The 26,109-nt window shown below is 44.9% G+C and overlaps 2 protein-coding genes across 4 annotated transcripts in view; one reads left to right on the forward strand and one right to left on the reverse strand.

Annotated features, from left to right (window-relative positions):
* The window catches only part of PDE6D (phosphodiesterase 6D), a 47,061-nt gene extending 46,158 nt beyond the window's left edge, over window positions 1-903 (reverse strand). The window contains exon 1 of the mRNA XM_058533433.1: window positions 900-903. Within this exon, the coding sequence (XP_058389416.1) occupies window positions 900-903 (4 nt within the window). The remainder of the gene's footprint in view (window positions 1-899) is intronic.
* COPS7B (COP9 signalosome subunit 7B) lies at window positions 62-26,004 on the forward strand. Of its 3 annotated transcripts, none has more exons than XM_058533207.1 (7): window positions 62-188; window positions 6,356-6,533; window positions 9,755-9,830; window positions 12,332-12,420; window positions 14,176-14,378; window positions 16,238-16,343; window positions 24,247-26,004. In XM_058533207.1, the coding sequence occupies exons 2-7, from the start codon at window positions 6,372-6,374 to the stop codon at window positions 24,403-24,405; spliced, it is 795 nt and encodes a 264-aa protein (XP_058389190.1). In that variant the 5' UTR covers window positions 62-188; window positions 6,356-6,371; the 3' UTR covers window positions 24,406-26,004. The 3 variants fall into 3 exon arrangements, with proteins under 3 accessions (XP_058389190.1, XP_058389192.1, XP_058389191.1); XM_058533209.1 differs by lacking the exon at window positions 62-188 and adding an exon at window positions 4,561-4,669; XM_058533208.1 differs by lacking the exons at window positions 62-188; window positions 9,755-9,830; window positions 12,332-12,420 and adding an exon at window positions 4,570-4,669.
* The last annotated feature ends 105 nt before the right edge of the window (window positions 26,005-26,109 follow it).

Below are 26,109 nucleotides of genomic sequence, written 5' to 3' on the forward strand. Positions count from 1 at the left end.
GGCCCAGGGACTACAAATCCCAGCATTCCCTGCACTCTATTCCTCTGTAACTTGGACTCCAGTGTGCCGCGCAGTGTGCGCAAATTCATAAACCGTGCCTCAGGTTTGGTAGTTTCTGAATCCGGAGACTTGAAACCAGGCGGCAAGACCCTCTTCACCCTCAAAAGAAGATGACAGCCCACAGAGAGGTAACTTTTGTTTACATGGAACTCAGAAATCTCCTGCAAATCATGGTAAGGCTGCAAACAACAAACAGAAACACTGATTAAACCATGAGAGATAATAAGATAAAATGACTCCTTCAAACCTTGCTTGTTTGTTGGTCTGGAGCGCCTTTTACGTTTTTTGCAGGGGTTTCTGGTGTGCTCCTGCGTTGGACCGGGAGAGATATCGATAGTGTACTCAGAATATCAGTATAGGAAGGGACTTTAGAGAATTTGCTAATCCAACCCCTGTTGTTTTACATATGAGGAAACTGAGACCCAGAGAGGCAAGGAGATTGTCCACGGGTCACAGCAAGTTGGGGCAGAGTTAGAATTCGGCCCTAAGTTTCCTGACACTCTCTGGGCTCTTTGCACCACACTAGGGTGGCGATATTTTTAGCAGCATGGCTATGTGGTTATTCTTCTCCCTGGTGAAGTTTCCCCATCGGGGTTGAAACACCCAGAGGTTAGGTAAGCATTTATTTGGTGGATTTCCTCCAAATGAAGGAGTGTGATGTTTATCTTCAGTCTAGGTAGGACTTGGTGTTTTGCTTTGTTCTTTGTTTGTTTGTTGCTCAACGTGACATTTAACGTGATTTCAGGAACTGGGTAAAATTGTAGTGTAAGCTCAAGTTTCCTGGAAGATCTCCTGTCTGTTTTCCTAGGCTTTCCTTCCTCTTCCTGTCCCTCTCTCACCCATCTGGGCACTCACCCAATTTTTCCTTCCATGTAATTCCACAAACAGCTTTTTCAGCTTTTGTTATTTGCCAGGCTTTCTATAAAAGCTGAAAGGCATGGTCATTGCCACCAGGAAGATAACCATCTAGTTAGTGAAATAAGGAGACTCCACTGAGATTCAAGGTGGACTGTGATAAATGGCATAAAAGAAAGGACGTCAGAATGCTATAGAGGCTCTGATGGAGAGATGTATTCCATTTATTGATGGAGGAGGTCGCATTTGAACTTGAAGGATGCACAGGATTTTTTTTCTATGTTAAAAAATTTTATCTTTACATTTTTTTGTGTGTGTGTGAGGAAGACTAGCCCTGAGCTAACATCCCGATGCCAATCCTCCTCTTTTTTGCTGAGGAAGATAGGCCCTGGGCTACCATCCATGCCCATTTTCCTCTGCTTTATATGGGATACTGCCACAGCATGGCTTGACAAGTGGTGCGTCGTTGTGCACCCCAGATCCGAACCTGCGAACCCCGGGCCACCAAAGCGGAGTGCATGCACTTAACCGCTGTGCCACCGGGCCAGCCCCATCTTTATATTTTTTTGTTAATAAGGTATAACACATACAGTAAGGGCACAATTTTTGCATATGTATACACCTGTGTCACCACCCCCCAAATCAAGATATAGAATATTTCCAGCACCCCTTGTGCCCCTTTCCAATCAGTACTTCATCGTCCCATCCCAGTAACCATTCTTCTGACTTCTGTTACCATACATCAGTTTTGTCTGTTCTTGAATTTCATTTAAATGTAATCATACAATATGTACAGTATGTCTGGCTTTTTTCATTCATCAATATTTTTGTGAAATTCATCCATGTTGTATGTAGCAGTAGCTTGTTTTTCTTTAAATTCGTGAGTAGTATTCCATTGTCTGTATATAGCACTGTTGATCTATTCTACTGTTGATGGGCATTTAGGTAATCAGTTATCAATTTTTGGCTTTTATTAATAAAGCTGCAATGAGCTTCTTATATGTTCCTTCTTGTGGACTCATTTCTAGGAGAGGAGTTGCTGGCTTGTACGGTGTGCATATGATCAGCAATAGTAGATATTGCCAGTTTTCCAAAATGTTTGTACCAATTTTCACCTCCACCAGCAGTGTAAGAGAGTTCTGGTTGACTCTTATCTTTGTCAATACTGGGTGTTGTCAGTCTTTTTAATTTTAGCCATTTTGGCTAAATGTGGTATCTCATTATAGTTTTTATTTACATTGTCTGGTGTTGAGCACCTTTCCATATGCTTATATGAACATCCTCTTCTGTGAAGTGCTTGTTCAAGTCTTTTGCCCACTTTTTAAATTGCGCTGTTTGTCTTCTTACTGATTTGTAGTTCTTTGTATAGTCTGGATATGGAGTTCTTTGTCTGATACATGATTTGCAAATATCTTTTCCAAGTCTGTGGCTTATCTTTTCAGTCTCGTACTGGTGTCTTTTGATAAACAGAAATCCTTAATTTTAATGTAGTGCAATAGTTCAGTGTTTTATGATTAGTGCTTTTTGCATCGAGTTTAAGAAACCTTTGGGTACAGGGTTGGTTGGATTTTAACAGGCAAATATGAGGGAAGAGCACTGCAGAAAAGAAGAGGGAGCAAACTTGACCCATAGACCCTGGGGTCAGAGAGGGAACGTGTAAGTTGTGTTGGGCATGGGGAGGCCTGGAGTTTGGGCCGTAAAGAGGGTGAAGCGAGACAAAGCTGGAAGGGTAGGAGGGAGGCATACTGAGAAGGGCTTTAACTGCAGCCTTGGAGTCTGGACATTATTCTGGAGAAAGTGGAGGCTCTGCTGGAATATTTATGAACTCAAACAGAACTTAGTTGTCTTCCTTCCACCATCAACTTTGCCCCTTCTCCTCCGCAGCCCTGTTCACTTAACACCACCTCCAGACAGCCTGGCCACCCCAGCCAGATTCCTTGGTGATATCCTCCTTCCCTATTCCTGCATTCAACTGGTCACCAAGTCTGATAGATTCTACAGTCTAAATGTCTCCAACAGTGTCCCTGCTTTTTCATGCCCAACTGCCACTACCTTTGTTCAAGAACTCACAATCTCTTATCTGGAATATATCATTCACCTCACGGGGTTCCCTGCCTCTACTTCTCTCCACACCCAATCCATTCCTATAGCAGCTAGTGTGGTTATTCTAAAATGGCAATTATTCTTACCTCTCCACAGCTTAAAAACCCTAAATTGTTCCCTAGTGCCCTTAAGATGAAATAAAAACTCCTTTACGTGGCTTAGGCCATTTATGATTTGCTTGCTCATTCTTCCGGGCTCAACTCAAGCCTCATCTCCTCCAGAAGTCTGCCTTAAATCATCTCTCCCCAGGGCACAGTCAGGAGAGCCTTGTCTGTACCCCTAGGGTGCCTGTGGCTACTGTCTGTCATAACTGGACAGGTCTGTCTCTTCCAGGGGGCTGTGAGCTCTCCCAGGTGGGAACTTCACTGTATTTAGGTTTTTACTGGGTATAGTGCCTTGCATGTGGTTTCCAAGACCCTTGATGACCTGACTCCAGCTCTGTAGCCCTCATTTCTCACCCCTGAACCCTGGGTTCCAGCCACTCTGAGTTTCTATTCAGCATCAGTATATGCTGCACAGCGCAAGCCTCTGTGATTGTGGTCACTGTCCCCCTTTTCTTCCCCTTTTCGCCTGAAAGATGCCTGTTTTCTCTTCCCCAATATTCTCTTCTGTGTTTCCAAAGCGTTGTCATATCTCTCTCATAGCACTTAACACATTGAAGCTTTTTGAGGGCAAGAACCTTGTCTTCTCTTCATATAAACTTGTAGAACATAACAGGTGCTAGAGAAATTTTTTGAATAAATGAGTGGGTTGATCCTAGGCTCCTTTGCATCTGTCTGTCTGATTTCTGCACTCTAATGCACAAAAGGCAAATAAGGTTCTTTTCCTCTCTTCAAGACCTGAAAGTCTGTGGTGCATACTTTAGAGAAATCAGCTTAAGCGTTCAGATATGTAGCATTTCTCAGCCACCTTCCAGGGGAGTCGGTACTTACCAAATGCAACGCCACGAATGTCATTTTTGTCACAGAACCATTGTTGGCTCAACCCATCTCTTGCTTATTATAAAACACTTTCTAAATAGAGGGAAGAACATGGTCTTTGGCTTCAGAGGGCCTGGGTTCCACATCGGACTTTGCCACTTACTGCCTTTTGGATCTTTAGGTTTAGTTAACTCGCCTGAAAAATGGGAATAATATTTTAGGCCATAGACATTATGAGAATTCGACGAGAATACGTACAGCACCTGTCGCATGGAAAAACGCTCAATAAACGGTAGTTGTTAGTAGACTTAATATGTCCCTGGACCCCAGGGTAGCGGCAGTCGCCATAGGGACCTCCTAGAGGTAAAGCTCGGCCAAAGGAGTGGATTTCAGGCCCAGGATGCCGATGGTTTGGGCCCCAGCACTGCCTAGGCTGCATCGTCTCCTCGGCCCCTCCCCACCGAGCTCCTGGATTATACGCCGTGCTCGGACCCTCTATGCCCGGTCCCGGCCTCACTGGAGGCCTGAGTCTGCGAACGCGGTGGGGGAACCTAGTGTGGGCGGAACTCGAGTGCAGCGGAGGGAGGCTTCCGGGGGAGCCGCAAGGGCAACGGGTCGGCGGAGGCAGAAAAGCGTCGGACGCCGGGCCGATCATGGACGCTTGACAACCTGCGGGCAGGCGCCGGGAGGCTGAGCCAGCGACCCAGAGGACGGAGAGGCGCTGAGGACAGGTAGGGGCCGGCCAGCGGGCGGGGCCCGGCGCGCCAGCCTCCTTCGGGCCGTCCGGCTGCGCGCCTGCCGCCGGGAAAGCCCGCGGCCACACCGCCCCGCCCCCGCCCGGGGGAGCGCGCCCCGCGGTCCTCACCCCGCCCCCGCGGCCCTGCTGGGAGCACGCCGCCCGCCCTGGAGTCCACCCCAGCTGGCGACCCTCAGCTCCCGCACCGCGGCTGCTCTCTCTTCCCGACCCCCGAGGGCTGCCTCTTTGCTACTCTGCCGTTTATCAGAATAGCGCCCTCCCCAGGACGGGACTCCATCTCCTCTGTGGCCCTAGCCTTCTCGGGCCCTCCCACTCCAGAAGAAAGCGACTATCAGCGCCTCTTTACTTTTGCCCTCACGGGCTTTGCTCCATAGACCGAGATTATTTTGACGGACCGAAGTTTCTGTCCATTTGTCTACTCCCTCCCCACCCCCAGGCCCTTGCATTTAGTCTCTTCACACGTGTCCACTTGGAAGAGAGGTTTTCGGTCCTCCTCTACTAACCATCACCTCCCCTCCTTTTCCCTTTCACCGTCTCCCCTTCTCTCTCCTCTTTCCCCTTCCCTCCTCAGCAACCTTGATGCCCTAGCCCTTCACTTTTCCTGATTCCGATAAGACCGTCTTAGGTAACCCTCAGTGAGGCGACGTACTTGTTTCTCTAATACTGTAAAAGGGCTGCTGGGCTGTGTGTCTGCCTCCACTGGAAAACTTAGTCTTGCACCAAACTATCCTTCTTTGAATTGTTCTCTGTTTAAATCTGCTATACCAGTTCTCCTTCATTTTGTCCCGCTGCCCCAATATGTATCATTTTTGGAGGAGTAATCTCTTATGCGGGACTTCTGTAGAGAAGGTAGGCAGTGTGTGTGTTCACATGCATTCAGCGTGTAATTAGATTATACAATGGAGGGACCCTCTTGTACCTAATGTCTTCAGGATGGCAAAGCAATATCTTCATTGTTTTCTTAAATCTTTTTGTTTTCTGGAGTTTTTGTACAAGTTCTGAAGTCATGTTTGGTAAAATGTCACATATCAGTAGGAGGCTGAATAGAGGGATTTTCCTCATGGACTTACACAGCATGTATTTTCTTAGTTTGAATATGTTGCTGCTTATCTTTCAAGATCATTTCCCCCCCTTTTCTGTGCTTAAATAACTTCTTTAATTAAATGAGACATCTTTCTTGTCTGCTTTTTGTGTCTTTTTCTTACCCCTTCTTGGCTGTAGGTGAGATTCTGATGACACACTGGAAGCTATAACTGATTGGTTTTGCTTACATCTGCTGCCTCTATGTGTAGGCAAGATTCTCTGTTTCTTGAGTCTATAAATGAGGTGGATATTAAACAGCTACTGAGAAACTCCTGTGTGTTTCTTTAGGTCTTGGTTAGGTTTTAGGGCTTAGAAAGTGCTGCCTTTGGGAGAGGGCCAGATGGGGTGAAGTGGGTTTTACTAAGTGTGTTTCAAACCTCAGAATAAGGACAAAATATCCTTAACTCTGGGTTGAATCCTACCCGTCTCACAAAGTGGTCATAGCATCTGGACTCAGGAACTGTTTTTTCTTTCTGGATACTATAAAATTAAAGTATTCCAGTGTCTGATCCAGCATTAAATAAGCATAGACTTTGCAAAGGAGAAGGAAGAATGACTGAAACTTTCTTTTGGACAGATCTCCAGGCCAGAGAATGGCAGGTGAACAGAAACCCTCAAGTAACCTACTGGAACAGTTTATTTTACTAGCCAAGGGTACCAGTGGCTCAGCCCTCACTGCTCTCATAAGCCAAGTCTTGGAGGCTCCTGGAGTGTATGTCTTTGGAGAACTGCTGGAGCTGGCCAATGTGCAGGAGGTAAGAGCACTTTCCAGACAGTTTCTCTGTCTTCTCTGTTCTCAGCCTTCCTTTGATTCTCCAGGTTTTTAAGGAATTTCAGTGCTGAAGCTTTGTGGACCTGTGAGGTGCCCTGTTGAGGGAGGGATGGGAATTGGTGGGGCAAGGGAGGAGAGCAAAGGTGATGTCCTGGGCTCCTTCTAGTCAATATTTTATCAGAACTTGGGGTAAAATTAGATTGGGTTGCTAATATTTTGAAAGATAGGGAAAAAAATCCAGTTGAACTTGATAAAGTAGAAAAGTAGAGTATAAGCATGGACTGATGTGTAATGGGTAGTTTCAGGCATTCTTAGGGACAAAAAACCTCCAGTGCAAATAGAGACAAGATTGGTCAGGTACATACATAGCAGAAAATGATTGCTATTGGACTTGAGATGGGCATGAATAAGGAATATATTATTCTTGTGGAAAAGGGCAATGTTGTGCTAACATAGATGTATGAAAAAGATATGACATGACAAGCTGGGAAGTAGTCCTTTTGGTTTTGTTTGCTTGTTGTTATTAAAACCTTGGGTATCCAGTTTTGGTGATTGTGCCTTAAAAATGAGATCTGGTGAAGAATGACCAGGTGGAACAAAGAGATGTAAAGCAACCTATACTTTTCAAACTCTCCTTCCCACTTTGGATACTTTTATATGTATTGATACTTTTATATTGATTGATTGACTTTGGATACTTTCATATTGATTGATTGATACTTTTATATTGGTTGGTTGATTGAAAAGTCTGGTGACATCTTTATTGCCCTGTGGTTGTGCTCAGGGGCTCTTGGTGAGGTGGGTTGGCTTCCTCTTCATCATCACAGCTTCTTTCTGGCTGCCCAGGATGGCACTGGCTCTGCGGATGGGCGCTGGCTTTGCGGATGGCTGCCATGTGCAGATGTGGGCAGTATTTGTTCTTATGGATCATGTGCACAATGCTGCTGAGGGGGGTGTGGGTGTTCTTGTTGATGGTGGTCCACACATAGGAGGTGGCTGGCTTTTGCTGGCCAGTTCTTCACTTCATGACCACTAGGATACCTTTGACGTTGGCTGCTGGCTCCACGCCCACAGCCTTGCGGCAAATCAGCCTGTTGTAGCAGGAGTTGGGGGTCTTCAGGTTACTGGACTCACTGCTGTATGTCTGCTTATTCCTCTTGATCAGGAACTTGGAGCAGTTCCCCATGACTATCCATTGCAGATGTGTGGACGTGGCATCATCTCCTTTCCCTGCCACAGCTGGAGACAGAAAGAGCCACTTGTAGTTTTTGTGACTTTTTATTTATTGTGAGTCTTGCTTGCGAGACTTTAAGCTCTGTGAGAGTAAGGTCTACTGTGCTCACCATTGTTTCCTTAGAGCTTAATATGTAGCCTGACACACAACAGGCTTTCACTAAAAATTTCATTTACCAAGGATGGAAAAGGAATCCTTTGAGGAAAATTTAGGAAAACTGGGTTCATTTTTTTTTTTTGAATAAACTTTATTTTTTAGAGCAGTTTTAGATTCACAGCAAAATTGAGAGGAAGGTACAGAGAGTTCCCGTATATCCTCTGCCCTCACACATGCATAGCCTCCCCCAATATCAGTATCCCCCACCACAGTGGAACCTGGCACTCTGGAATTGACACGTTGTTATCACCCAAAGACCACGGTTTAGGGTTCATTCTTGGTGTTGTACATTCTATGGGTTTGGACAAATATATAATGACATCTATCCTCTATTACAGTATCATACAGACAAGTTTCAGTTTCACTGCCCTGAAAATCCCCTGTGTTCTGCCTATTCATTCCTCCCTCTCCTCTGATCCCTGATAACCACTGATCTTTTTACTGTCTTATAGTTTTGGGTTTTCCAGAATGTCATATACATAGTTGGAATCGTACAGTATATAGCCTTTTCAGATTGGCTTCTTTCACTTAGTATGCAGTAGTATGCGTTTAAATTTCCTTCATGTCTTTTCATGGCTTGATAGCTCATCATTTTTCAACAGAAGAGATGACTAAGGGGTAATATGTTCCTTCAGGTTCACAAAAGCCTGAACAAATATGCCAAGTAGTTGTTTTGTAACGATGGAAGATTGGCTAAGATGGACGAAAATTAAAGCCAGAAAGACCTGATGGATTTAGGGCAGTGGGAGAAGTTTTGGAGTGTCTGCTCTAGAGAAAATAGTGTGATACAGCTAGTTTTGTAATTGTCTGTCTGAAAAGTGGGGGCTAGATTTGATGGTCTCTCCACCTCTGATTCAGGGCCTCAGGAGGTAGACTGGGTATTTGGATGCCAGCGTTCTCATTAGGGTGCTAAGCAAATCATGTTTATCTCCCCACGGTTTGTTTTTTTCCAAATGTGAGTTGGAAGTAAACTAGTTGCCTTTTTCAGCGGTCTGAAATTAGGGATGCAGTTCTTGGAACCTTTTTTAAAAAGATGATTAAAATTCAGTAGTATTACTAGTGGTGTCTGCAGAATACCACTTGGATATTCCTATTTAGGCTTTATGAAGTTTGGTAAATTGGAAGAGTAACGGGTACATATTTGTGAGTAAAAGAAAACACCCAGTTAAGGTAATTCACAGCAGAACAGAGCAGTTCCGGGCAAAACAGTCTGTCTTTCATTTTTCTTCTACAGGTAGTTCTTTGCCATCAGCAAAGAATGAATATAATAAGGAATAATAATAAGGAATAAGTAATTTTGATGAAAATTTTATTTGTGGCAGCCTGATATCCTAGTTTCCTGTCCCCACCTGGCTCTTCTGTCACACCTTATGCTGAGCTAATCTCTCCCAGCGTTCATGGTCCCCATGTAGTCCTGAGACTTGGAACAACCCTACTTTGTTCTGTTTGGATTGACAGTGGCTTGTGCTGTACCTGCCAGGCTACTGTGTAGACAAGGCTGCTCCAGTCTTCGTTTTAACGGCAAGGGAATCCTGAGAAAACACGAGCTGCTTCCTGTACTTACTGCTTTGTGTGCGCGCGTGTGAGCAAAGCAGTTACTTGGTCGTGCTCTGTGGAGTGTAAAACATGTATTCCTGAGAGAGAAAAATTAATTTTGGGGCCATAACAATCTTATTTATTTTTTCCCAAAGAATCAGAGTTGGAAGGGACCTCAGGACCAACTAATAAGGCAGTACAGAACCGTGGCACACCCGCCCTCTGCTTGAGCCCTCCAGGGATTGGTAGCAGCTTGGTCTGTTTTTTTTCCTCCTCAGCTTGCAGAAGGAGCTAATGCTGCTTATTTGCAGTTGCTGAACCTGTTTGCCTATGGAACATATCCAGATTACATAGGTGAGTTGGTTAAGATCCTCCAAAGACTTTTCCTAATTATGTCGCTTGTTTGGATGTGTTCCCTCCATGAGGATCACTGGGGTCTGGGATATAAAGCATGGGGTGGGCACCCCTTGACCTGGCTGGTTCCCATTTTACTGTGCGCTGTAGGTGACCTCACAGGAGGACTTTCCCTTCTCACCTTTTATTCCTAGTGGGTAAAATGGGGACTCTGTTTATGCTCATCCATAAATGTACCCCTTGTTTATTTTTTAGATGAGATTCTTGAGGACTCGTGTTTATAGAACACTTGGAATGTTATGAAATGTTAGAGTACCAACTTGTAAAGTACTGAAGGGTTTTAAATATTATCAAAATAACATCACTATATTGAAGAAAATTTGGAAAATAAAAGTCACTCACTTGGGGCCGGCCCAGTGGTGTAGTGGTTAAGTGCGCGCGCTCCACTGCGGCAGCCTAGGGTTCACAGGTTCGGATCCTGGGCGCGCACCGATGTACCACTTGTCAAGCCATGCTGTGGCAGCGTCCCATATAAAGTGGAGGAAGATGGGCACAGATGTTAGCCCAGGGCCAGTCTTCCTCAGCAAAAAGAGGAGAATTAGCGACAGATGTTAGCTCAGGGCTAATCTTCCTCACCAAAAAAAACAAAAAATTCCCTCATGATTGTACCACCATTAAACTACTGTTAGTGTTGTGGTGCTGGACTTTTCCCCCTCATGCTTTCTATTATGTAGGTGTAATGAGATTATGTATACAATTTTATATCTTTTTTCACTTATTTCATAGGCATTTATCCATGTTTTAAATCTTTGTAGTCATTTTTAATATTCCATAATCTAATACTCCATAATCTACTTAGCCCATTGTCTTTTATAGGTCAGTTGAGTTATTTTAAATTAGAATCTTCAATATCAGGAATGAGGTGCATGCATGTCCAAACGCTAATGTACCTTCTACCCAAGCTGTTTTGATCTGGCTTCCCTTGTTTATTTTAGTGGTGTGACAAAAGCCTGGTAGTTTATTTTGGTAACATGACTCAGGGCCTTCCCTACTACATCCCTGACATCCCCTTCTTTCTCACTTTCTTTCTCACTGGTCACTTCTGTTTACTCTGTGCTGCTGTCAAACTGGACAGTTTGCCACTTGCCAGTTTTTTCTGACCTTCCCTTTGTTCCAATGAGTGTGTCCTCTGTTCTTCCTCACTGAAGAGGCAGCATTGCACAGACTGTGGAACCAGACTGCCTTTGTGAGATTCTAGCTCCACTTCCACTTCCTTGGTCAAATTAAATAATCTGTACCTCAGTCTCCTTATCTCTAAAATGAGAATAATAATACAGGTCCACAGTCCCTTACCTGTACTCCTTGGGCTAGATGTTTCAGAATTTAGAATTTTGGGGACTTCAGAAAGGTAGTATGATGCATATACCTTTCTGTGTAACACCCTCGAGTGATGTGGCAGCACCTGTAGTTAAACACATTCATAATTTTGCAGCAAAACAAATATTCACGACAAGAGGGATAAAAAAGCCTGCCTCAAATCAGGTCAGGAATTGCCACCAGATGAATTTCAGCACCATGCTCAAGAAAAAAAAAATGAGTTTGGATTCACCTTTTTGGAATCCAGCATTATGGATAAGGAATTGAAGACATTGGGAATCTATCTCATGGGTTGTTGTGAGGACTAACTGGTTGTGTGTACGTATGGACCTGTGTGTGCGTTTGCACTAAGTAAAGCTTGCTGTATATGTTACCCATGGCTGCTGCCGTTGCTGCTATCATCATTATTGTTATTACTAAAATTTTTCCCATCCTTCGAGGCTTATGGCAAACTCCATCTTTCTTCTTTTTCCTCTCCTGTACCTCCCCAATGTGACTGCAGTCACTTGCTCTCTCTTTCCCCCTTTTTCTTTCCCTCTCTCCCTTTCCGCTTCTCCTCCTCCTCCTCACCCTTTTGTTCTCTTCTAGTAGTTTGTACCTTCCTTCTGGTAGTTCTGTCCTGCATTTTTAACTGTTGAAACATCTGATTGTAAGACTGAGGACAAGTCCAGGGCCATTGAGTTGCACAACTCTGCGTGGTTGGTGCCCCTGGAGTTGTATAGCACAGCAGCCTGGACATAGCCCATCTTGTTTATCCTTGATTATCCTGAATCACTTAAGACAGTGCATTACACATAGCAGATGCTCGGTGAAGATGTGTTGAACTTGATTGAATGTCACAAAGGGCACAAATAGTATTCCATTGAGATAATTTTCGTATCATTTTGTGCATTCATGCCTGGCTCTTCAGGAGACTAAGCTCCTTGAGTCTCTTGTTCTTTGGAAGCCCATGGTTTTCCAAAGAAGACAGGAGGTGCTCTTGGAGCATTTGCCCAATGAATAAGTGCAGAGTCATGACAGTGATTCAGTGATAGGTTTGGTGTGGGGAGTTGGTGAGCTTATTCCATAAAGAAATCCTAATTTTATTTTGTGTCTTGATTTTTGTGGTGGGTGGGACCGAGCAGCCAGCAAGGAGAGCCTGCCAGAACTAAGCAAAGCTCAGCAGAACAAGCTGAAGCACCTTACCATCGTGAGTTTGGCGTCGAGAATGAAGGTTAGTCCCAAACCCCTTCCTGTCTTCCTCCTCACCCCGAGGCAGGTGTCTCATTGGCATCAGCATGGGAACTCCCAGCTACACATAGTACAGTCACATCATAAATGCATAAATTTGCTTGGCAAAGGACAAGAGAGAAAAAGATAATTAAATTAGTGTAGACAATTACTCACCGTTCCATTCAGGAAAAGTATGCCCAGGAGGGATTGTGAATCAGCGGGTCTCAGTTCCGGCATGCCATGGTGCCTCACTTGGTGCAAGCATTTTGCCATGCTAAAGGGCCACTGCTTAAAGATACGTGTTTAAAGATAGACATTTTTCTAACAGCAGGGCATCTCAAGGCAAGTTAGCCACTTCATCTGTTGCTCAGTGCACAGTGAACTGTGCCAATGCTGGAGGAAAACTTGTTAGGTTGGACTTACTGACAGGTAGATCTTTAATATGCTGCCTTCCTCGGGATTTTCAAGGTTAATTATACTGATCTGAATTTTTGCCTTATATGCTAAGTATCTCACCTTCTGTGAGATACCACTCCACTACATCTCTCTGAGTTCTCTGCCCCACTTGATTTAGAAGCCTTGCAACCAGCTGCTCATAGCCGTTAACAAAGAAGATCCAGATTCAGTTAATTTTTAGTTGATTTTGGCTCTCTGCCCAATCCCAGCCTAAGTGTCTAAGTTTTTGTGGGGCTATGCCTTTGGAAAAGTTCGCTTTTTGCACTTTCTCTCTATGATTGAGCTTGAGAGACATATATTTGTTCTTGGATTGCTGTTTCAATTCCTGAAATTATTTTATCTGGTCTAATAAATTTCTGATTCTCAGCCTGGCATTTCAGGTGGGAGGCTTATTTTGTTAGGAAATGAGGACCTGACTTTTTTTTTTTTTCCCGATCATGGACTTCTCAAGTGTAGCAAAGAGTAGGAGTAACTTTTTTTCCTCGTTTCTGCAACCTGTCATTGTAAACCCATCTACCGCCCCTGGATTTCAGAGGTTTAGTCATCGAAAACCCCTCTAGGAATGTTTGCTCTTCTCTGTATATATCTTCCTCCTATCTCTGCAGATTTGATTGCTGTGTTCATTTCCAGACTAATAGTAATGTGTCAGAGGATTTGCAGAAAACTGGATATTTAGGTATCCAATGGTCTTGGAGTTGTGCAGAATGTTGGTATAGCCCAATAAAGGACTGTTGTTGGGGAATTGACATTGGTTGCAAGAGTCTGAGAATACACTTGTAAACTTCAGGATGACCTCTGAGCTGGCAGTACCCACTGGCCACCTGTAGGGGGATGTGTTAGCCTGCAAGTTTTTTTGCTTGCGCTCTTCTGGGCAGGCAGCCAGTTCTCCTCATCAGTGTCTGAGATTGTTGGGAGTTTTGTGATGATCTGGCATTTTATGCAAAGTCTGCAAGCTTCCAGAAGGCAGTAAAGTGGCATATACTGAGTATTTGCCTTTCTCCTCTGGAAAGACTCTTTAAGATCTCTAAGAGTAAGCTTCCGAGCATGAAAGCTGAAGGCTGGGTGAAGTCCAGGAGGCAGAGAATCTAGGAAAATGCATTCCTAGATGCTGTGGGTCTTGTTTGGATCCCACAGGTCTCACAGCTCATTTATTCATCTCTTGTTGCCATAGATGTTAATAATTACCACTAGACTGCATTTCCCAAAGCCTTGAGGCACCTGTCGCCTATGTGGGTAATGCTTGCGTTTTCTTGAATGTTTGTTGATGGTTTTTGTAAATATCACATGGCCTTATCTACAGTGTATCCCCTACTCCGTGCTGCTGAAGGACCTGGAGATGCGGAATCTCCGGGAGCTGGAAGACCTCATCATCGAGGCTGTCTACACTGACATCATTCAGGGCAAGCTGGACCAGCGAAACCAGCTGCTAGAAGTGGATTTCTGCATTGGCCGAGACATCCGAAAGAAGGACATCAATAATATTGTCAAGACCTTGCACGAATGGTGAGCCTGGAAGAAGGAGGGTCCCTTCTCTCTAGGGGGCGGGATATCTAGCACGCCCTTTGTGCCTCTGCCTGGGGAAATGTCATCTTCAGGTGTTAGCTGGGGCTGCCTGGGACCTGGGGCCTTGGGACAGTAAGCCGGGGGGGGGGCATTTGTGACTATAGCTGTGTGGCAACAGGAATCATTTCAGGTCTCCTGGTGCCCTGGTGTAAAATAGTTCTTGTCCTAGTGCAGGTGGGGGCCATTTAGTAGTGAGCTGTAAAATGCCCGGGGTTGGCAGGTGGAGCCTCTGAAGCCTAGCTGTGTGACGCTGACCCTGTGCTTTCCAAACTCAGCCTCAGGTGGAGCAAGCTCAGGAAGTTAGTGTCGGTAAGATTCCTTGGAGAAGAGAACCCCATGTTGAGCGTCAGTAACCTGTTGGACTAGTGTTTGTAAAACACTGTGAGGGGTATTGGAGACAAGGAGTGGGTTATTCTCAGTTGGAACACAGACTCACAGAATATATGGTAACAACATTCTGGTATATAAAAGGAAGTGGCACGTTTGCATGTACTCTATTTTAATAGAATTTGATGTTTGCAAGAGCTGTTGCACGTTCTGCAAGGATTTGTTATGGAGTTAGTTAAATGATTTGGGGCTTATGAAGACACATGGGCTTCATGGAAGTTTTAGGTGAGTTTTGAAGGAGGGTTAGAGTATGATGTGCCGGGCAGGCACATGGCGTGTTGGGGGTCATGAAGCAGAGCAGGAAGCTTTGTGCAGAGGGCTAGGGAAATTGTTTTCTTTAAAACAGACTGACTCTCTAGCCTGTCCCCAAGAGGAGTAGATCCAGAGATGTATGGCCTAGCTTTGACCCCCTGGGGTCCTGTGCCCTTGAGTTTCCCTCACTTCAGCTACTTTTGGACCCCAGGGTGTGTGCTGCTCACCCCCACCCCAAGTTCTGTCCCAAGTGTGGCCCCAGACGCCTTTCCCTGACAACATGCAACACAAGCAGGAGCTTTCAAAAGGTTGTAAAACTGTTAAATCAGAATAAATGAGAAATAAACTTAGAAAATACCCCTGACATGAAAATGTGCTGGCATAAAGTCTAGGCTTCCAGTTCTACTAAAGCAGGCTCTCTTAGTCCGTTTGTGAGAGGCTAATACAGTTTTACCCTGTCCATAGTCTGGCTTTGTATTTTTTAGCCCCACCCAGAGTGGGGGTCTCCACCCAGAGGTGCCATCCCAGGATGTTTCCCAGTGCAGATTCTTAAAACTTGTGTTTAGGCATCAGAGCTAGGTTTGAAACAGACTTGGTGTGTAGAGCGGTACTACAAATATGGCAAACTGTTCACAACTGTTGATCTTAAGTGGAGGGTAAGGTGGGCATTCATTGTACTGTTCGTTCAACATTTTTTAGGTTTTAAAATTTTCAAAATAAAAAGTGGGAAAAATAAAATAATGAAGAGTGGGATGGCAATTAGGAGGTAACTTAAACTTTTGAGAGAAGGGGCGATCTCCAAAATAGGATGCTTTTAGAAAATGATTTTTTCTGTTGAGAAAAGTGATTAATCAGTGCCCCCTGTACAGTCTCTCCTAATTCCTTTCATGTCACGTTCTGTAAAACTTTCCCATGGGATACAAAGTTTGGAAATTAAAGCTGTATTCTAAGAAACCACCCCACATCCTCCATGTTTGTCTCCACACGCCCTATGTTATGTATTCAGAAATGCTTGTCTTTGAGAAGGAGTGGAGGGGCAAGAGCCCTGGCAGAGAGGGTGTTGCAGGACGTCCCATAAGGACTCGGGAAGGGAGATTTTGGAGGCTGGAGGAGAGCTCCCAGGCTTTTCTCTGGCTCAGGGCTGGTTATCTCCTTTGTAGGTGTGATGGCTGCGAAGCAGTTCTGCTAGGCATTGAGCAGCAAGTTCTGAGAGCCAATCAGTACAAGGAGAACCACAGCCGAACTCAGCAGCAGGTAGAGGCAGAGGTAAGGAAGGGAATGTTCGTTCCCTGCTCCAGGGTGTTGCTGTCTGTTCCTTTGTCCTGTGAGTCCTAGTGTTGATGAAACAAGCAGTCACCAACACACAGGCCCTGGGCTAGGTGCTGGGGCAGAGGTGGGTGTGACATGGTCCCTCCTCTTGGTGCTCCCCGTCTCCTCTCTGATTCTGGTCAGCAGAGGGTGAGCAGGCTTGGAGAGCAGAGAATGTTATAATTCCTCAGTATATATGCACTTTGTAGCTGTAGAGCAAAAGAAACGAGTTTGGGGATGGATCTTAAAGATGGGTGGAAGGATGGTGGTCACAAGGTGGGGTGGAGGGAGGCGTGCACTTGGGCCGGGGCACGTGGGGCTTCAGGGCTCTGGTACTGCTCTGCTTCTTAAGCTATGTGGTAGGTACACAGTGTTCATTTTATTCTTCTTCTCTAAACTGTACATTCATGTTTTAACCTGTTAAAATGCATGATATATTTCATACTAAAAAAGAAGAAAGGGAAAAAATTCTGTGGATGACCTGCAAATGCAAATGAAAGTGTGTGTGGTTTTGGTGACATCTGAGTGTTCAGGACACTTTTAGCCTCTTGGAGGGACACAGCCCAGCCTTTGAGTTAATGGGCATTTGTTTGTGTGCCTGTAGCCTGGACACTTGTGGATGGACCTCAGAATTTGTTTGGAACCCCTAAGATCACACTTAGCATTGGAAGTCCTTTTCTAGCGTGATGGGGCTTGAAGTATTAATGTATTTAATGAGTTTTATAAATCGGGTGTCCAAGAATGTGGCAGAGTGGGGCCCAGGATTACAGCTAAGGAACATAGAAATAAGTAGATGTGCCTTTCAAAGGGGGATTTTTGAAATGTGAAGATTTCTCCTACTCTATGTGTACTCCTTGAAAATAAAAACTGTGTTCTTTTTGTCTTGGTAAGACCAGCTCCTTGTCCCATCCTACCCATGGTAGGTGCTCAAGTGTTTGTTGTACTGTGTCTGGCACGCCCTGTAAGTGTGTCACTAGACTGCTGAACTCTGCTTTTTGTGGACTAGAGCGAGTTTATTTTGGATACCCACATATACATACACGCTCACCCGCCCCTATATACACATACAGATACTCAGCTTTTAACCCTACTTCTAGCCAAAGAAGTATGACCAACATTTAATTTAGCATTAGCCAGAGACAAATAAAATGAGGAAAGTGAGCCTGCCACTTCTCTAATAAGCTGTGTCATCCCTCTCTTGAATATCGTGGCCTCTTCTCTCACCTGGGCTTGATGTCTGAGCGAAGTAGGAAGGGCCAGCCACTCTCTCCTCTCCATTGATTCTTCCCTGTAAATCAAACCCTGGAAACAAATGAGATTTGGAGATGAAACATGCCCACCTGACCTGGGGTAGCCTGTGTGAAACAAACCATCTTTAACCTGGTTAGTAGCCCAGGAGGAGGCTGATCCCTGCTGGCTGCCCCATTGTGCCCAGACTGGTGCTAACTGTGTGGTTGGTAGTAGGCTTGGATTGTGGTCATTAGTGAAGATGCATGATATTAGTTTTAGGATTCTGAATGGTTCAAGTTTATTTCCATGACAAATGACATTTGAAAGAAGGCAGTGACCAATATTGAGGCATGACCAGTGTTTAGACAATAGCATAGGCTCTTTAAATTATAGTTATTAAAAGAGTGAGAGAGAGAGCCAGCACATGTGGGTTTGTTACTGTGGTCTACCTATCTACCTACCTACTCAAATCCTACCAGGTGGGGGTAAGGATTTGAGTAAGTTTGAGAGAAAGAAATTTGAGGAAAAGGCCAAGGCCACCTCCACCACCAATTAAAACAATCTCCTGACTTAATAATCTTCTAGAAATCTGGAACAGACCAGTATGAGAAGAAGAGAAGTATGAGAAGAGAGTATGGTCAAAGCCCAGAGCCTTGTCAGTTTTTCCATTCTGAAAATGCATAATCTGGCTACTAAGTGTAGGATGCCAATCATCAACCCAGCTTCAAGCACATAGAAGGTGCCACCAGGTGTTTGTTGACTTGAAAAGAAAACAAATCTACAAAGAAAAAAAGTGTAATTCTATCATCTTCTGCTTGTATTTATGCTTCTGTTAGCCTTGACCTAACATTTCTAGCCATTTTCTCAACTAAGTTGATCTTTTCTTCAATTGTCCTTAAATTAGATTGCTTGTTCTCAGAGGGAAAAACTTTGTTTTTTCCCCCAAATCTCGTACCTGCAGCTTTCTTCTGGTGAGTATTAACTCAAGAGCTTCCCTCTTAATGCATTCAGCCCCATCACAAACTGCCTAAGAATGTTCTCTCCTTCTCGCCTTTCACAGAAATAACACGTTAGTTAGTTACAATTCCAGCATACCTGGGGGAGATAGAACAGTAACATTATGAGTTGTTTCATTATCTCTCTGCAGTCATTCTGGAGGGAGGTAATGATTAGTTGAAGCAAAAGTACCTCCTCATTTATATTTGATTTTGGAGTGTATTTTTCTTTGTATTTGAATGTGCTTATGTCTGATGTTCTGTGGAATGTCAGTATATAGCTTGTGCTACCTTCACGAAATAGGCTATGTTCCAGTGATGTAGGTAATAAAAAGTAATTGGACAAAGTGAGCTCTGTTTTCCATTACGTAGAAAATCCCTCAGGAGTTAAGTTTGTGACAGATCTTGATGCTTGTTGGCTGTTAGCATGCACCAAGCGTGTGCCCCCTCATTCCTCCTGGAGAGCTGTTCTCACCGTCTCCAGCTCTCCTTGTCTTTGTAGCATTTCTCCAAGTGTGGACTCTATTTCCTGTTGTCCCCCTTTGCTTTGCCCCTTAACTGGAAGAAGTTTTCCTACCCCAGAAGGCTCTTCTTTCTCCTTTTGCCTGAATATTTAAGGTCGCTGATAGAGCTAGGCTGCAATTTTGTCAGTAGGTGCAGTCCCATCTGAAAATTCCTGAGGCCCATGTTTTGAGGGGCTTGACAGACTCTAGGTCATCTGGGTTAAGTGGAACAGGGCTGGTCTGCAAGCCAGGCCACTCAAGGAAGAACATTAGAAAGGACCAGGGCCATTTAGGCCAAAGAAGACAAGTGTGTGGGGATATTTGTCATCATTTGAAGGGTGGCTCTGTGAAAGAGGAATCAGACTTCTCAAGATTGTTCCACAAGGCAGAAATAGGTTTAATTGGTAGACCTATCTGGGCAGCCACTCTGGGTCCTAGAAGAAGCTGTCTACAGTTAGGCCTGCCCAGCTGTTGCAAGATGCCAGTTGACTGCTAAGTCCCCTTCAACTATGAGAGTCTGTCATTGGTTCAGCAGTCTCCGCTGTGAGTTCTGTGTGTTTAAAATGCTACCAATCAAGCTGACTTAAGCAAGGCACATCTGTAATGGAACCCAGTGTGAGGGCCACATCACTCCCCCTGTGCGCGCTGAGACTTTGTTGATAAAGGGCCTCATTTCTTAGGCTAAGAGACACTTGTCAGGAAGCCCTCTTTTTCTCTCTGGGTTGTTTATACAACTGGAGGACTTACATTTGTCAGTAGTCTTCCTTGAAGCTGGATGTGAACTCTGAAACACAAATGAGACACAGCGGCTTATGAGGCCGTCCATCTGAGAGTGAGAGGTACTGCCAGGCAGGGATAGGTTGAGAGGAGGCAGGTCAGCGTGGCCTACAGTGGTCAGGGCAGGTTTGTGGAAGAGGTGCTCGACTCTACAAGAAGGGTCAGAGGTGGCTGGCTAAGGAGGAGGCTTGCCCAGGCTAGAATAACAGTGCAGGAAAGGCAGAAATGAGATGACTGCTTCCAAGTGTGATGCAGCGGGCTAGCATGGCTCAAGTGGAGGGCGTGTGTTGAGGAGGAGGGGAGGAAGGTACGGGATCTTGAGTGATGTTTCAGAAATGGAGAAAGAACCAAGTTTTTCCTTGGGGTGAGTCTCATTTCCTGTCCTTGCACACTAGAGTCACTGGGCACCCACAGTAATAGCTTATTGGGAGTATAGTTTCTATAAGAGAAACTGCTTGAGGAGGTAAATGAAGGCATTTGAATTAAGGGGGTGGGTAGTGTCCATGCTTCTGTCTGTTTATTTGGTTAAAAGCTTTTGACAGGATCCTGAATCAAAGACTTTTAAATATAATCGAGTTGCCATGAGATGGGAGGCTGTGTTACCATGGTGGGGAGTGATGTATAAACAGGAAGAGAGCATGAACAGGCCCTTCTGTGAATGGAGAAGGGGAATGAGCAGGCTCCCTTGGGAACTAGGATGAGAACCTATGATTTCATGTTATTATAAAGGATCTGAAACTGAAAGTTTCAGAACTTTTTGGGGGGGAATAAAGAGTATATACAGCAAGAGTCAATTAGCAAAGTATTGGGGTCAGATGAGCTGGTCGGCTGTTGAGAGGCCAACAGGGGAGTGCTGCCTTGGTGAGTGGGGTGCCTGGGGTGAATGGGCCACAGGGCGGAGTCTGCTCCTTGGGCTGGCAGGTCAGGAACTGGCTTGTCAGCTCAGCCACAGATACTTTGACTCCAAAGCTAGGCCAAGTCACCTGAGGCCGCTATAAAAAGAAATGCTAGCTAATTTCTGCTAGGCTTGTAGTGACTTATTCTACAGAAACATAGGTGCAAGCGATAGAAACTAGAACCATTATTTGGGGATTGATTAAATACTTTTTCCTTATTCATGTAGGGATTATGAGACTGTCAGTAAATCTAAGATATATTAAGTGAGAAAATCAATATAGAAAACTATTTGTAGAATAAGCTGATTGGTAAAAATTATTGCACAAAGAACTTGAGGAAATAAGGTTAAATGGTATTTTATCAGCTACAATGAAATTAAGGAAACTGTACTTTTTTGTTTTATTTATTTTTAGTAAAGCTGTTTTGCTAAATGGGAAAGGTAATAATTTGCTTGGAAAGATACCATTTTTGGAAATGCAGGCCTTATAACAAAAACTTGTTAGTTTTCTAATATTTTATTTATTTATTTGCTTATTTATTTTTGATGAGGAAAATTTGCCCTGAGCTAACATCTGTTGCCAGTCTTCTTCTATTTTGTATGTGGGTTGCCACCTCAGCATGGCTTGATGAGTGGTGTGTAGGTTCGTGCCTGGGATCTGAACCCATGAACCCTGGGCCGCTGAAGCAGAATGTGCCGAACTTCACCAGTATGCCACGGGGCCAGCCCCTCTAATGTTTTATTTGAAAAAAATTTTGTCAGCTTTTGGGGAAACCTTAAAACAAATTTTCTCTGGTAGTGCATCTCAGGTCCTGAAAATATGAGGCATGAATCTTATTTTTTTTTAAATTTTCTTAATGTATATTTTTAAGTTGTAGGCTTTTTTAACACGTTGGGAGTCAGAAGTAATTTTTTTTTTAATTTTATTTATTTATTTTTTTCCCCCAAAGCCCCAGTAGATAGTTGTATGTCATAGCTGCACATCCTTCTAGTTGCTGTATGTGGGACGCGGCCTCAGCATGGCCGGAGAAGCAGTGCGTCCGTGCGCGCCCAGGATCCGAACCTGGGCCGCCAGCAACAGAGCGCGTGCAACCAACCACTAAGCTACGGGCCGGCCCCAGAAGTAATTGATATGCAAAGAAACAAACTTAAGTGATGCTGTTACCTCCTATTAAGATTTTAATTAATCTCCCTCAGAATACCTAGAAAGCATTTCAAACTGGAGAAGCTTTGGAATGTTATTTTATACAGCAGTGAAAACTGAGAAATCACTTTTCTTTCTTTCTTTTTGAGGAAGATTGGCCCTGAGCTAACATCTGTTGCCAATCTTCTTTTTCTGTTTTCTTCCCAAAGCCCACAGTATATAGTTGTATATCTTAGTTGTAGGTCCTTCTAGTTCCCCAATGTGAGACACCACCCTAGCGTGGCCTGACGAGTGGTGAGTAGGTCCGCTCCCAGGATCCGAACCAGCGAACCCTGGGCCGCCGAAGTGGAATGCACGAATCCAACGCTACGCCACCGGGCCGGCCCCAGAAATCACATTTCTTAATCTCTCCTCCAAGGCCGTCAAAATATGCCTTGAAGTAAAACAGACAATAACAAGTATCTCTTTTATAAGAGAAAGCGTGGCAAGCCATCCACTGCTCCAGATTCTTCACGCCCTGTCTCACCAAGTGACTACTGAGCAAGAGATGCCAAGCAGCAGTGAGCCACTGGGAGGTGGGATGCCAGGGTTCCGAGCCGGTCCTTCTTGGTCTGGCAGGACACTGAGTAAACCCAGACTAAAACTGCCCCCTGTGTGCACTGTCCCAGCCCACAGTCCTCTGTCGATGCTCCTTTCAGAAAGGTTATGGGGTTGATTGAAGTGACAGCAGTTTGGGGCATGGCTCCAAACAACAAGAATCAAAATAAAAAATGACCTACACTCCAGTTGAGGCTCGTTCTGCAGATGATAGATCTCCTCCAGGAACCTAATTTTTGTCTCACTCTCACGGTGTTGTTTCATCTCTGCATTTGCACTCTCTCTTACTCCAGCTCCTGATCCTCTGACTGTTGAGAACTTTTGGCTCTGACGACTCCCTTCTCACTCCAGAAAACCAAACCTGCTTCCCAGGGGCCATGGAAGCCACCCAACAGAGATTACTTCCTTACCAACAAATATGTACCTTACGCTTCACCAGCCTTCTCTTCTTTCTTCTTTTTAATGATTAAAGAAAAAAAAGAAGCTAATATTTTCTCTTCTGCTTTCCCTCCCCTTTTTCTTCCTCGCAGCTAGCTGAAAGGTAAAGGCATAAAAGACCCATTAGAATGGGGTTGGGGAATGTGTATATAAACAGGCACGAGAGTACACAGTTGTTGGAAGTACAGGTTGGTCCAGCTCTTTTCAGAAGGCAGTACAGCAATAGTTCTTAAAAAGGAATGTGCGAACCCTTTGGTCTGGAAAGCTCACTTCTAGGAATATGTCCTGCACAGATGTTCACAGAAGTGCACCAAGATAAGCACAGAAGGCTGTTCGTGGGAGCATTGTGTGTGAGTGAAAAGCAAACTGGGAACGCATGTAAAAATTGTAGAACGTTCCTAATGGAATAATACAGGTGCTGCAGAGGGTATGTGTTCTGGCATGGAAGAATGTTCAGGAGTTGCTTAAGTATTTCTGAGCCCCTCAATTGTTAAGAAAGATATGCCGGAAATGGTAGTGGGATCACATTTTACCAGTTCTTTTACTACATTTTCGTCCTTTGTCACTTAGTTGGCTGAAGTCCCTCCTCTACTTGTTTATTCAAGAAGGACTCATGGAGCTGTATTCTAAAGTTCTTGGGAAAATCTTTGGTTTCGTACATGAACAACAGCTGAGCATAACATTCTTGGTCACCCTTTCTTTTTCTTTTTCTTTTTGTTGTGAGGGAGACTAGCCTTGAGCTAACATCGGTGCCAATCCTCCTCTTTTTGCTGAGGAAGATTGGCCCTGGACTAACACCCGTGCCCATCTTCCTCTACTTTATATGGGACGCCGCCACAGCACGGCTTGACAAGTGGTGCGTCGGTGCACGCCCGGGATCCGAACCTGTGATCCCTGGGCTGCTGCAGCAGAGCTAGTGCACTTAACTGCTGCGCCACTGGGCTGGCCCCCACCCTTTCATTTTCTAAGGCCATATTAACCAGTGCTTTCTTTCACCTTCTGTGTTGTACCTCTTTGCCAAATGGTCCTCTTCCACTTGGGTTATTCTCTCTTTTCAGCCAATAAAGCATTCGTTTTACTTTCTTGCTTGACTCATTTCCACATATCTTCCATGAATAGCCACTGCTTGTTTCTCCTCATTTGGGTTTCTAAAGATAATCTCAGATTTTCTTGCAGAGGATTCTGACTTCTTCCCTGGGTGGCTCCCTTTATAATGAGAACAAGTTTCAGTGAGTTTCTGGTGCTTACAGGCCGAGCACACCAATTCTGTGTCTCCCTCCAGGTTACCAACATCAAGAAGACACTAAAAGCCACCGCGTCCTCCTCGGCACAGGAGATGGAGCAGCAGTTGGCTGAACGGGAGTGCCCCCCTCATGCTGAGCAGAGGCAGCCCACCAAGAAGATGTCCAAAGTGAAAGGTCTGGTCTCCAGCCGCCACTAGGGCCGGCTGGGGCAGCTGGCACTCACCAGGCCTGGGTCAAGTGGGGAGGGGACACCAAGGGCCTATTTCCTCCCCTTTCTACCTTCAGTGAGTTCCAGACCTGCCCATCCCCTCACCAGCACCTCCCCACCCTGCTGGTACTGTTCCAGAAGAACCATTAACTCCTTTCCCTCACCCTCTCCCTCCTTCCCAGTTGTTCCCTTCAGACTCAGGGGCTCCACTGATGCCATCCCAACAGGGTCAGACACTGCCCAGCTTCCCTCCAGGAGGTTTTTGTCTCTGTTTAAGGGCTTGTCTCCCTCCCAGTTTTTCTTTTGCTCCATGTCATTGTGTCAGGCTAGTCATAAGCCGGAGGCATCTTTAACTGGCCCGCAGGGATGACTGTGGAGGAGGCCCCTCTCTGATGAGGAGGGAGGCATTCCTTCTCCAGCCCCATGTACCACAGTACCCACAGTGGTGCAGGTGATCTCTAGCCAGGTATCAAACGCTTTGTTTTCCCTCTCTTGCCTTGTCCCTTGTTGGCAGCTCCGATCAGGCCATGGAGGGATGTGATGCTGGGCTATGTTTACTAAACCTGCGGGTTTTCAGCCTCTTAAGCCCAGCACTAATCTCTCATTAGTTGGGAGCACTGGGTTGACTAACGTCTGGTGTCTGAGCACCAATGGAGGGTGCTGTGGCTCTGCTGGGTGGCAGAAGTTTCTTCCAGCTTGGTGTTCTCTGCTGGCCGTGCTTCCTGCTGCCTCTGACTACTCAGACTGGTTTTCGGTGTGAAGTCCCCAGCTGCCCACTGGGACTGTCTGCCAACACTTGCTCTCCCGAGATCTTTAATTCCTCTCGGCTGCATCCATGATGGGGATGGTGGTGCCGAGGCCCCTCTATCTGGTGAAGGACCTGTTGCTGCTTCTGTCTCTTTCTTTTCACCCCTCCTTGGCTGATGACCCAGAGCCCTCTGATGATGGCGTTCTCCTGGCAAGAGAAAAGGACTTGACTAGCCTTTCTGAACTTGAACAGTTTCAGGTTATATTTTAATTTTTTTTTTGTACAGGTTCTGATTCTAATACATTTCAACATGCTTTTTTTCCCCTTGTGTCAATATTTGTTATAGACTAATCGCCGGGGATTTTTTACCTGGTTGGAGGGTGGTGTGTGAGTATGTGTGTGTGTGTGTTGTTATTTTTTTTTAAAGGGGAGGTGGAGGTCCTGGACTGATATTAAAGTTCGCTGAGGGAAAAAGCACATTTTAGAACAAAAAATAAAAGTGTCGATTTAATATATGTGACTGTGGAGTGTGGGGTTGCCTAGGTGGTGGATCTTGAGGGACTGGGATTAGCGTGGTTCAGGGAAATGTGATACTGTTTCCGTACCATGGTTAAAAAATGAATTTCTCCTTTTTCCAAAATGTCCAGTAGCTGCCTACCATTGATCGAATGTCAACAAAGTATTCTCGTTTCCCTTTGCAGCTGGTTCATGTGCTCATATAGCATTATGCCCAACTGGAGAGTTTCATTCCCAAAGTGTGTTTCATGAAACCCCTTGACAGATGCTCTGTGGAAAAGGGGTTCTGTTGTTAAATAAATTTGGCACGTCCTGCATCCCATATCCTCATTTGAAATTCATTATTATGGTCTTAGAGAAGGCCTGGGTGAGGAAGCCTGTTCCCACATGGATGTCACCATCAAATTCTTTTTGGTAATATCCAGTGGA

Source organism: Diceros bicornis, chromosome 37 (genome assembly GCF_020826845.1).
Source record: "Diceros bicornis minor isolate mBicDic1 chromosome 37, mDicBic1.mat.cur, whole genome shotgun sequence".
In the NCBI taxonomy this organism is placed as follows: domain Eukaryota; kingdom Metazoa; phylum Chordata; class Mammalia; order Perissodactyla; family Rhinocerotidae; genus Diceros; species Diceros bicornis.

Coding starts and splice junctions, on each gene's coding strand:
- COPS7B (XM_058533207.1), top strand. CDS start 6,372: ATGGCAGGTGAACAGAAACCCTCAAGTAACCTACTGGAACAGTTTATT. Junction 6,534..9,754: donor AGCTGGCCAATGTGCAGGAG/GTAAGAGCACTT, acceptor TTTCCTCCTCAG/CTTGCAGAAGGAGCTAATGC. Junction 14,379..16,237: donor GTCAAGACCTTGCACGAATG/GTGAGCCTGGAA, acceptor TCTCCTTTGTAG/GTGTGATGGCTGCGAAGCAG.